Raw genomic sequence first — 12,060 nt, 5'->3', positions numbered from 1 at the left:
TAGCAATTAGAATCAGCTGAGGGGGAGCTACCTGAGGTTAATTAGGATCAACTGATTCCAACTTAGGGCTGCCTGAGACCTTTTTAAACCCTTCACTGGGAGGAAGGACTGGGGAGAGCAGAGAGAGAAGGAGTCCTGCTGCCAGGAGTGTAGGAGCAGCAAGACAGCGAGCCTCACCAGGAGGAGAGGCAGTACTCCCTCCCACAAGGGAGTAAAAATACTCTAAACAGGACTGGTGGAGCAGATTTCCCCTGTGTCCCAAGGGGGACCACATTACCCAAGCCTGTCTCACTAGGACTAAAAGCAGCAGAGGCTGGGGAAACTGAGAAGGTGCCTTGCCACAGTAGGCTACAACCAAACAGTTGAAAATATTGCTTGTTCATTGAATCATCTCCGCTTATGGCTGTCAGCTTAAACAAAGACCACCTTACAAATAATGCACTAAACCAAATACTCCAGTAATACTAGTCCAGAGTACCTGTATTGAAGGCCAGGAGAACTTAATGAAAATCAATTGTAATGAGTTTATTGATTCAAGCTAACTGCCTATGAAATTGCAGAAGATGACACTTTCAATTGACATTACATAGCATTGATTTGATTGATTCCAATGTCCCCAATTTAAATAGGTTTCCATCAATTGCATAGAACCTATATGGAGCAGGTGAGTGCTCTGTGATGAACAAAGCCAGGGAGATGGTGCCTTCTAGTGAAGGGGCTACATCGTGCCAGTTGTGGAGGGGGTGTGTGTGGGGTATGCACACCTGGCCACTGCAGTGGGTATTAGGCCCAATCAGGTGTGCTGGAATGGGGGCAGGGGTCCAGGGACTATGGCCCCCTCACTTTTTACTGGCTGTAAAGGCAAGCAATGTGGAGGAAGGCCAGAGAGGAGTGAACAGGGGCCAAGGTCTTGGGGGGAGGGGTGCCCCTCCACAGTTTTAGGGACTTTCCATCTCCCCTGGGTCCAACAACACACATGTGCCACAGGCCATCACACAGCTGACTGAGTGGCAGCCTTCAGTCACACCTCACTCTCAGCTAGGGTGACCAGACAGCAAGTGTGAAAAATCAGGACAGGAGTGGTGGGGGTAATAGGACCCTATATAAGAAAGAGGCCCAGGAATTGGAACTGTCCCTATAAAATTGGGACATCTGGTCACCCTACTCTGGGTCTTGCTGGCTCCACTGAAGGCCCAGATGCAAAAGCCTCCATATGCCAGTGCCACTTCCAGCCCAGGAGCCTTGTCAGGCTTTGTAGCTTTAAAGGTCCCTCCTTCAGTGCTGTCACTAAGCTAATATGCTGGATCAGCTCTGGTACAGTGTAAACTTGTGCTGTTGGGGTTCACCCCTCTCTGGGGTAGCTGGGAGCCCAGCCACCTCACTACCTGGGGCAACAAACAACTGTTCAGGGCTCAGACCCTCAGGCAGGGCTGAGCAAACAGTTCAGTAAGGTAAGTTCCTGGGCCAGAGCATCAGGGTAAGGGGGAGACTGCCACCTGTGAGTGGGGTGGCAGGGGGGACACAGGCCACCACACACTGACATTGGCTCTGGGTGTGCTGCAGCCAGACTAGGGTCAGCTGCCCTCAGGCTACTTCTGACCTCTCCCTCTACCAGTACCTCTGTCTCAGCCTCATCTTCCACAGCATCCCACACCATGGGCTCCTCAGGACACAGAGCAAGGAGTAAACTGGGCAGCTCCTCAGAGTCTCTTAGTACCGGCCAGCCTAGGGGCTCTTCCAGCACCTGGTCAGCATCCAGGCTCTGCAGGTACAGCCAGTCCTTGCATCAGTCACAGGCACTAAGGTTCCAGTAGCCAGGCAACTTGTGAGCCCTGGGGCTGGGCTTTTATACTTCCTGCCCTGCACCTTGACCTCTGGGGGGCGGGCACAGGCTCCTGTGGCTCCGCCCACTTTGGCATCTGTAAGGGCTCATCCCTCTCTGGGGCGGCTGGGAGCTAGGCTGCCTCACTGCATACGGCTATGGGGCACATCTGCTTGGGTCCATGGCCCATTGCAGGCTCTGCAGATCATGCAGTCACTGTGACTGCAGCTTGCTGCAGAGAGCATTGGATTTGCATTTCAGCAACCCCTGCATCTTGCAATTGAATTCTGATCTGTTTCCTGGAGAAGCTTAAATTCTCTCTCTCGCTTATTGCTCAGATTTTTTTTGCATGTGGCCAGTTTAATTACATCGTTAATGAAAACGTGAAGAGCACAACCTAATTAATTGGGACTACTTAAGGAACTTACTGTATTCAGAACTTCAGAGCATGTTAAAGTATTAGCTGAGTCAGCCTGAGGACACAGTCTCACTACTTCAGTTACCTTCTCTCTTATGCTCTGGTCATGACTCCTCTAGACAGGCAAACACAACACCATTAAGAACACTATTGGATTGATTGACGACATATTGGATTGATCATCCCGTCAGAGATTTTAAATACTGCTGCTCCAAAGAAAAGTGACAACTCCCCCTAATCAATTGTGCAGTGATGTCCACGCAGGAAAGTTTTCCTTGCTAACATATATGGCAATCACTTTATTCTCTAAAGCATGAGATGTTATTCCCACTACTTTAGATGTGGAGCCCCAGTACATTGTTAGTGCATTTTAAAATTCTCCCCCAAACAGATTTGCTAACTTACAGATGAGGCTGCTAACCACATGAACCATTGCACACATTGCTAGTACCCCCTCAAACATCAGACACCGAAGGCTGCATTTAAAATTCCCCTTGTGTAGACAGAACTAGATTGACAGAAGCATTCTTCTATCAACCTAGCTACTACTGTTCAGGAAGGTGGTGCTTCTATACTTCTACACCTCTTCTGTCCCTGGAGGTGCATCTACATTACGAGCTTATGCCAGCATAGGTACAGCACCATAGCTATGCCCGTAGCGTCCCTATAGTGTAGATAGGGTCTAAGGAAATTGAAAACAAAGGTAATATGAACAGTTGACACATCCAAGTCACATGCAAATGATGGTTAACAGATCAGTCCTCCCAAGTGCCCAAACACCCTTAACTCTGCTCTGCAGCAAGTCAGTTATTGAACTAATAACAAAAGAGGAGGGTAAAAAAGGGAAGATCAGAGCACTCAGCACAAAATTGAGATGCTGAGAACAAAATTAGTCAAGTAGCCAAAGGACATGAGGAGAAAAAATTCTTGAATTGCCTCTACATCAATGCTAGGAGCCTGCATAACGAACATGAGAAATTTGAATTGCTCATGTATGAGCTTAAATTTGATCCAGTTGGTATTAGTGAAACCTGGTAGGATGATTCCCATGACTGGAATGTTAAAGTTAATGGTTAAAAACCTATTTAGGAAGGATCAAGTGGGCAAAGGGGAAGTTCTAGAAGACTGGCCCAATACCAACTTTCTTCTAATATTTAAAAAGGGTTAAAGCCCTATTAGTCTGACATCAATCCTGGGCAAGATAATGGAGTGGCTGATATGGGACTCAATTAATAAAGAGTTCAAGGAAGATAATATAATTAATGCCAACTAATCAACATGGGTCTATGGATGAGATTACAGGGTTGGTTGATAAAGAGACTAGTGTTGATATAATAGACTTGTGTAAGGCATTTGATTTGGTACAGCATGATATTTTGATTAAAAAACTAGAACAATATAAAAGTAACATGGCATACTTTAAAAGCTGACCTATTGCTAGGTCTCAGCATGTGATTGTAAATGGGGAATCCTCATGGAATGAGTGTGTTTCTAGTGGGGTCCCACAGGGATCGGTTCTTGATGTTACATTATTTAAAGAATGTTAGCCATATTTACACAATGCGGGATTCTATCCTGGGAAACAGAGACGCATGAGTCATGGTGGATGATCAGCTGAACATGAGCTCCCAGTGTGATGATGTGGCCAAAGGAGCTAATGTGCTCCTGGGACATAAACAGTGGAATCTCAAGTAGGAGGAGAGCGGTTATTTTACCTCTGAATTTGGCAACGATGTGACTGCTGCGGGAATGCTGTGTGCAGTTTGGTGTCGATAAATTGGAGAGAGGTCAGAGAAAAGCCACGAGAATGATTAAAGGACTAGAAAACTTTGCCTAATAGTGATAGACTCAAAAAGCTCAATCTATTAACTTAACAAAGAGAAGGTGAAGGGGTGACTTGATCCCAGTCTATATGTATCTTCATGGGGAACAAATATTTAATAATGGGCTCTTCAGCCTACCAGAGAGGTGTAACATGACTCAATGACTGGAAGTTCAAGCTAGACAAATTCAGACTGAAAATAAGGTGTACATTTATAACAGTGTGAGTAACTAACCATTGGAACAACTTACCAAATGTTGTGGTTCTCCATCACTGATCATTTTAAAATCAAGATTGGAAGTTTTTGTAAAAGCTCTGCTCTAGGAATTTTGGGAGAAGTTCTCTGGCCTGTGTTAAACAGGAGATCAGACTAGATGATCACACTGGTTCCTTCTGGCCTTGGAATCTATGAAACACAATGAAGGCAACTCATGGTCCAGTGAAAGTCCCCTTGATGCTGTCATAGCTGGCACAAAGAGGACAAAAAGCAGCTGTCAGAAAAAGCTGCTGAGCATTTAGCGCTTCTGAAAACCAGGGCATTTATTTGGGTACCTAAATATGGATTTAGGAGATTTTTAGGCTAATTATCCTAGGCTTATTGTTTAGGCTAATTGTCCCAGGAAGTACAAAACCTTGGCCTCTTGCTGTTTTTGAAAGCAGCTTTTAATTCTGGGGTGGAAGTGGGGTCTAAGATCAAATAGTTCCCCTGGAGTTTTAAACTGCAAATGTCAGTTTTGTCCTTGACGAAATGTGTCTTCCTGGTAAAGCCAAAGGGTTTAGTTCAACCAGCCGAATTCTTCAGAGACCTTTTGCAAAGTCAACATAATTCAATGTGAACTAACTCTTGCCAATCGTACACATGTGTGGAGTGATCTGGTGCATCCATTTCAGAAACGTTAAAAAAAATGGGAAAAATTTAGTATTTCTTTTGTAACTTATCTTTTGTAAATATCCAGCAGAGGGAGGTAGAGGGCACTATGATGGCCAGCAGGGCATGGTAAGAGGATGGGGTAGTTAATGTATACAGAGGAACTAGTGGTGGTTAAGGATTCCTCGAAAGGTTACATTACATGTTCACCTCCCATCCTTTATGAAGCCCAGAAATGAATATAAATCTGGTGAGATGGACAGCCCATCCTCCTCCAGCTACGTCTGAGGCTGGGATTTTGTGGCTATTTGAAGTGGATTCTGTCTGAAAGGAGCTTTTATCCTTTCTGGATATATGAAAAGAATAAAAATCAGTGAGGATAGTGGAGCTCACCTTGCAAATCGTTCTGGAAACAATCTCCCATGGTGTTTTCCTGGAAGGCTTTTGCTATGTACTAGACACTTCAAGGGATAATGAGACCACAGGGTCTTCCTCTTGCAAAACTGGGGACTGAGCAGAATGCAAAATGGCCACCTGCTGGGCCACTGTACAAGAGATGGGCAGGTTCCTGAGCTAGTGGAAAAGCTCCCCATTGCTACATGAGTGGGGGATGCTGTCAATCACAGAGCTTTCCCGTAAATGATAATGAGGAAACCCCTCAGCTAATGACCCTGTAGGGCGGAGACCCAACAGCAGTTCTGCCATGAAAGCCTGCTAAAAGTGCTGTTGTTCTATACTTCTAATGATAAGCTACAGGCAGTGGGCCGGCTACTGGGTGGAGGCGGTGACAGGCTTTACCATGGAGAACATTTTCATTAACAGTGCATTACACGGAGGAACTGCAAGAAAAATATAGAGAAGTCCAGGACCTGCTGGGGTGAAGTTCAGAGCCCTTCCTGCCCAATCGCCCACTAGCCACACAGAAGAAGGTGCTGTGCAGCTTGCAGGGCCATGTACAAAGTGGCCAACAAAATTTTGGCCACTTCCATTTCCTCTTTTCTCTGGAGGTGGCATCCAGACAGTCCAACACCATGTGGCATCATGGTAGAGGCAGCAGCAAGCAGCCCAGAGAGCCACATGTGGTTACAGCAGAGGCAGATGCTCTATTATGAACAATTGAGACATGGCAAGAGTAGCCAGCATTGATTCTATATCACTGTATCACTTAAGCATTGATACAGTCTCAATGCTAAGTGCCTCCCCACTCCAGAGTGACCGTGATCTTCTGAGATCCAGTGCGGTACATCAGTCAAATAAGGCAGAGGGGACGTCAGAAGTCACCTCATGGCATCTTTGCTCTGTTCTCACAGCCCAGGACACAGTCTGTGGCTGATTAACTGCCACGTTCAGTAGCCAGTAAGATCACACACAGATTTCTCTGCTGAAATTGCCTCTAGTGGTTTCCTGTCAGAGCACCTATGCATCTGGGAACTTGAAGAACGCACAGCTGTCTAGCAGAATGCTTCCTCTCCCGACTGGCCGGCCACCATCTTGTGTGCAGCCAGGCCACCTCTGGAAATTTGTGTGACAGCATAGCTCACTCTCTAGAGGACAAAATTTGTTGGGTACATGGTAACTGAACAGGGAACACCTAAAACTGCATAGCCTCTGGTATTTGCAGTCTTGTAGCTGTGTCAGTCCCAGGATATCAGAGAGTCTAGGTGGGTGAGGTAGTATCTTTTATCGGACCAGCTTCTGTTGGTGAGACAAGCTTTTGAGCCACCATGAGCGGTGCATGACTTTTGCCTTTGAGGCTTCTGGGTGCGAGCACCAGAAGCTCCCTAGAATTGGGGGACCACACCTCCTGCTCCACTCTGAGGCCTGCCCTTGCTCGGCCTCTTTCCCTGGAGGCCCCACCCATGCTCCCCCCTTGGTGCCACCCCCGACACCTGCGCCCACTTAGTCTTCTCCTCTGAGGCTCCACCCCCTCCTGCAAGGCACCCTCCACTCACCACTTGTGTCTCTTCGATAGAGTCCTGAGCAGATACAAAATTTATATCCACAGAGCTGCAGGGCACTACTGGGAACCACAGCAGCAAAAGCAGCAGCATGTCGGGCCGACTGTCCCAGAAGCCAGCACCTTGTGCCAGCAGCTCCTTGGCCATGGCTATACTGCCACCAGCCCTGCCCACTGAGACAGGCACCAGCATCCCTGGAAGCTGTCTCTGGTCACGCTAGTGTGTGCAAGCTCCCAGGTAGGAGTCCCTTCCACAAGTGGTCTGCCTCTCCTGTCCAGAAGTGTGCGAGCCACTTGCACACAATAGTGTGGCCCGGATAGTTGCTGGTGAGCCTAGTGCATGCCTCAGTGGGCAGGGCTGGGGGTGGTACAGCACCACTAGAGGAGCTGCCAGCGTGGGGCACTGGCTCAGGGAGCAGCGGCCAAATATTTTGCTTTTGCCGCTGCAGTTCCTGGTAGAGCCTGGCAGCGCTGCAGATATCTGCATCCGCAGATAGAAATTTTGTATCTGCACAGGACTCTACTCTTCACCCCCTCCCCAGAGGCTCTTACCATGCCCACCGGGGTGGAGAGATGCAAGCGGCAGGTGTGGGAGGCCTGGGGGGTAGGGAAGGAGTGGGGACAGGAAGAGGGTCACAGCGCTCTTTCAGCAGCAGCATGTCAAAGGTGGCAGGACAGCCTGTGGAGGTGTGCTGCATCCTGTTTGGTATATCTGCCACCCCTGCAAGCCACACAGAGTTCTTCATGTAAGCTTGCCTCTCTCACCAACAGAAGTAGTGGGCCTGATAAAAGATATTACCTCACCCCCCCTGGCTGCTGGCAGACTGGAATAGGTTATATACACTGTACGCAGTCTCAATCCTCCATTCAGAAAAAGGCTGCTGCTGAGAAACACAACTGGCTTCTATAGCTGGAAGAGCACCTTGTGGAAATGGGAAGGAATGGACTCAGGTTAGTACTAAGACAGGAAAATGATCTGGGTAGTGAATAATAATTGCTATTGCTCTGCTCTTCATAAAAACCAGAGACAGCAGAAATGGAGAAGACCCCTGGGCACCAGATTGCGCTGTGCAGTATATTATGGTATCTGGCAGTCCAGTCTGGCTTTAAACGGCCTGAACTATGAGACTCCTACCAGTTCCTGTGGGGGACTGTTCCATTCTGATAGGTCTCCCTATCAGGAAGCTTTTCCTGAGATCCAGCCTAGATTTCTCTTAATTCCACCTTGTTCTAATTTTGTTACCCCTCTGCTTTAAACCCCTCAAAGCACTTTATACACCTTCAGTGACTGAGCCTCCCAACCCCACAGGAGGGGAGCCAGGGCCATCACTCCCCTTTCACTGAGAAGGAAAGTGACCTGCTTCAGTAAAAAATAAAATGAGCAGTGGCGCCGATGTAGGAGTGTTAGCTAGTGCCTGGATGGTTCCTAGCATGTGCAATAACACTAGGGTAGTAGGGATGTGTCTGAATAGTATCAACTCAGGGATAGCCTCCTGAAAAGCAGGTGTTCCCTCAAGGCAAAGAGAGCTGGTGGGGACAAGCAACCTTGCTAGGAGGGTGGAGCATGGAGGGGAACATAGAGGGGACAGGGCATCAAGGAGGCATCCCTGCCCAGGAAGCCAGGCCCAAGCAGTTGGACAAATGGGCTGAATTTAGAATGTTCTCTTCATACTCAAAATGGCGTCTCCTCCTGTGTTTGGCACTTCAGTTTCATGCAGCATGTGCTTGTGTTTCAGCCCGGTCGAAGAGCTTGGTGATGGGCGAGCAGACCGGGCTGCCTTCCAGGCCATCGTCCCCTAGCCTGCAGGATCGAGTGTTGAAGTCTGGCTGGTTGAAGAAGCAGAGGAGCATCATGAAGAACTGGCAGCAACGGTGGTTTGTGCTGCGTGGAGACCAGCTCTTCTACTATAAAGATGAGGAGGAAACCAAGCCACAGGTAAGGCCACTCTGTGATACGGTGCTTTGGCCCTGGCCTCAGAGCTATGAGTGTGACCAGTCTTCCATTTTGAGACCTCTCTATGAGCCATTTTTGGTTACTCCTAGTGCTGGAAAGACTCAACAGTAAGAGAGCTAGCATAGCTAGGAGGCACTACTGGGGTTTCCGGGGGTGGTGACCATGGATCCAGAGCTCCCAGGGAATTCTGGGCAATTCCTCACTAACATTGCCAGAGTGTCGCTGTCCGCATGGGGCAGAACGGGAGGGAAGGCTAGTAAGAAGTGGCTCTGAGGGAAAAACAGATTGGAGTTCCAGCTGGAGAGACTACCCCCACACACACACGCACACATGAAGAGATGAGGCCAGGAGGAAAGGAACTAAGCCACAGCAATAGGAGGTAGGAGGACGTACATCCACAGAGGGGGCTGCAGTTGTAAATGGGATGGATGCTGGGGTGGGAGCCAATGGAGGAAACAGGCATAATGGATCTGATCTGGAACATAGGAATGGCCAGAGACAATCAGACCTGAGGCCCTTCTAGTCCAGTAGATAATCTGCCCCCCCCCCCACCAAATGGATGAGGTTTAATATCTCTTCCAAAATTCTTACGTGTAATGATTATAATGATGGATATTCTGGGTATCCATATATATGTCCAATCGCTTTCTGAGTTTCGCTAAATTCTTGGCCTAAGAACTTCCTGTGGCAGTGATTCTCACAGGCTAATTCCCTGTTGCATGAAAAAGTATTTCCTTTTACTCCTCCAAACTTGGGGCTGTTAGAAATCCAGATCTAAACTGTGCCCCTTAAGCCCCCCTCATATGTAGAGGCAGTACCACCTTCAGGATGAAGCTCTGGGATGGGATTCCGGAAAACATAGCAGCACCCTCTGCGTGGCTCACCAGCACTGCAAAGAGATGTGGGGGTGAGAGGACTGCTGCAGGTCAGAACAGATCTAGTCTAGCACCCTTGGCTTTCTTGCCTTGCCCACTAACTGTTCCAAGATTTTTCAGTATTGCCTGGATATGGAGCAGCCCTCCTACTGTATCACTAAGGTTTTTAAATTTCCCAGGTGAATCTTTAGTTTTCTACCCTGCAGCTTTCCTGACGAGGAAGTCCAATTACATGGAATAGTGTGTTATTATTTATTATGGACTAATCTGAGCCATCTGGTTTCAATAAAAATATGCATTGATCACAGTTCAGAAACCACAGTAAATATCTGTCATCTGAATTGTCTTTAATGAAAGGACGCCCAGCACAAGCTGTAATTGTCAAGGGGTTCCTCTGTTAAACATCTGGATCTGATGGGGCTGTTAAACAGCTGCTGATGTCCCATGAAAGTCTTGATTTAGAGATAATTTACTTACTATTGTCCATATAGTCTGTATTTTTTTTTGCCCTTATTTTTCATTGTTATCAATCCCTACCTCTCTCTCTCTAGATTCTTATATGGTGCCTAGCCTCATAGTATCTGAGTAATCTTCCAAGATTAAAAAGTGAATACGAAGACAGACATTCTCTCTCTTCCCATAAGTCAGCCTGGGCTGCATTTGTCCACTTTGTTCACTTCTTGCAGGAACATAGGTCAAAGAAGCGGGGTTTGTGCTGTGCTCTGAAATGGCTAATGTTCATCTCTCTAGGTTGTGTAGGTACTTATCAGGCCCTGGTACTACATAATTGCAGTGTGTCATACGCAATAATATTTTTATCCTCACTCTGTGAGGCAGGGGTATTAGCCCCATTATACAGCTGGGGAACTGAGGCCCAGAGAAATTAAGTGACTTGACTACAGTCACACAGGGAGTCTGTAGCAGAGCAGGAAATTGAGCCTAGGTCTCCAAGTCCCAGACTAGTGCACACACCACTGCACCACCCTTCCTGTTGACACTCAGCTTCCTCTCTTCTGGGAGTGAGTTCCAGATTCCGGAGCTGGTCACTAAGAAAGCTTTGTGTCCTTTGCTCTTGGGGCTGACAGTTCTAAAGGATTGCAGCTTTCCTGGGCAGCTGCAATCATGCAGAGTGAGACTGTCTCCCCTTTAGGTAACCTAGCCCAGACCCATGGAGAACTTTGAAGGTGAGGCACGAAACCTGGACTATGTCCCAGCAGTAATATTTTGCGTGAGAACAGGCTCTCTAGCAGTTCACTGGTTCCTGTTGTTTATTCCATGCCTGGAATTCTAGAGCCATGGAAGTTGGGCTCTAAGGAACAATATCTATAGCAGGAAATCTCTCTCCTACTGGGGCAGGCCCCTTTGGGGTCACCATCCCTCCCACAGACACAAAACAGACTAGTGCCTTTCACCCCATGAGACTCTCACACTCAACACTCTAGTGTCTATCAGCTGTTGTCTGAAGACTGGCTGATGAAAAGCCATGATAGATGAAGGTCATGCTGTCAAAGGGCCTTAAGCCCACACAAATATGCCGTCGTGTAAAGAGCTATGAACAACCCATTTATGCTTCAGTTCTTTATGCCTCAATCATGCTGTTCCCTGCAAAACACAGGCCAGAATCATTTACTCTGTCACAGATTTGTGTGTGTGAATCCTTGTATTTGTTACTTGGAGGTCTCCATCCTAGTACTGACCAAGTATGACTAGGCTTAGTTTGTGGTCACAGTTCAAGATGGCTTTTGACTTCTCCCAGTCCAGCTCTTCATTGTTGAGAGCTCAGAGTTTCAGGTTCTTGCTAACAGTGATATGATCTTAACTAGTTGAGGCATGGCTCAGTTGGTGTCCATGGACAGAGAGCACACCACGGGCAGCAATAACCTTGCAATAATTGTTCTGGCTTGACTCCATGTATCTGGGATGGATTATACAGATTCCAGATACCTTAAGGGGACAAAATGTGCTGGGACTCTACACTGCGTTGTCTTAAAAAGTGCTTCTTGTTTCTGGTTTTGGGTGCCACTTGAGTTCTTCTGGAAGGCAATGTGTCTTGTGATTAAAGAAGGGTGCTTGTAGTCATGACTCCTGGGTTCCTGGCTCTGGTGCTGCATCACTGTATGATCACAGTCAAGTCACTTAGGCCCAGATTTGTAAAGATATTTAGGCATTGCTAGACTCAGTATTGCAACCCCTCACTAAGTTCGTTGTTTAAATACTTCTACAAACCTAGCCCTGGGGCTCCTATGTCATCTTAGGAGTTGCAAAAATACCTTTCAAATCTAGACCTTACCCTTTCTGTGCATCAGCTATCCCTATTTTACAGATGAGGGAATTAATAATTGTC

General features: G+C 47.3%; 1 protein-coding gene across 2 annotated transcripts in view; it reads left to right on the top strand.

Annotated features, from left to right (window-relative positions):
- The window catches only part of ARHGAP22 (Rho GTPase activating protein 22), a 265,828-nt gene that overhangs the window by 24,970 nt on the left and 228,798 nt on the right, over positions 1 to 12,060 (top strand). For both annotated transcript variants that reach the window (XM_050960123.1, XM_050960124.1), the window contains exon 2: positions 8,624 to 8,823. In XM_050960123.1, the coding sequence (XP_050816080.1) occupies positions 8,624 to 8,823 (200 nt within the window). The remainder of the gene's footprint in view (positions 1 to 8,623; positions 8,824 to 12,060) is intronic.

This window comes from Gopherus flavomarginatus, chromosome 6 (genome assembly GCF_025201925.1).
Source record: "Gopherus flavomarginatus isolate rGopFla2 chromosome 6, rGopFla2.mat.asm, whole genome shotgun sequence".
Lineage (NCBI taxonomy): Eukaryota > Metazoa > Chordata > Testudines > Testudinidae > Gopherus > Gopherus flavomarginatus.
Note: the sequence above shows the minus strand (reverse complement) of the source record. Positions and strands in the feature narration are given on the sequence as shown.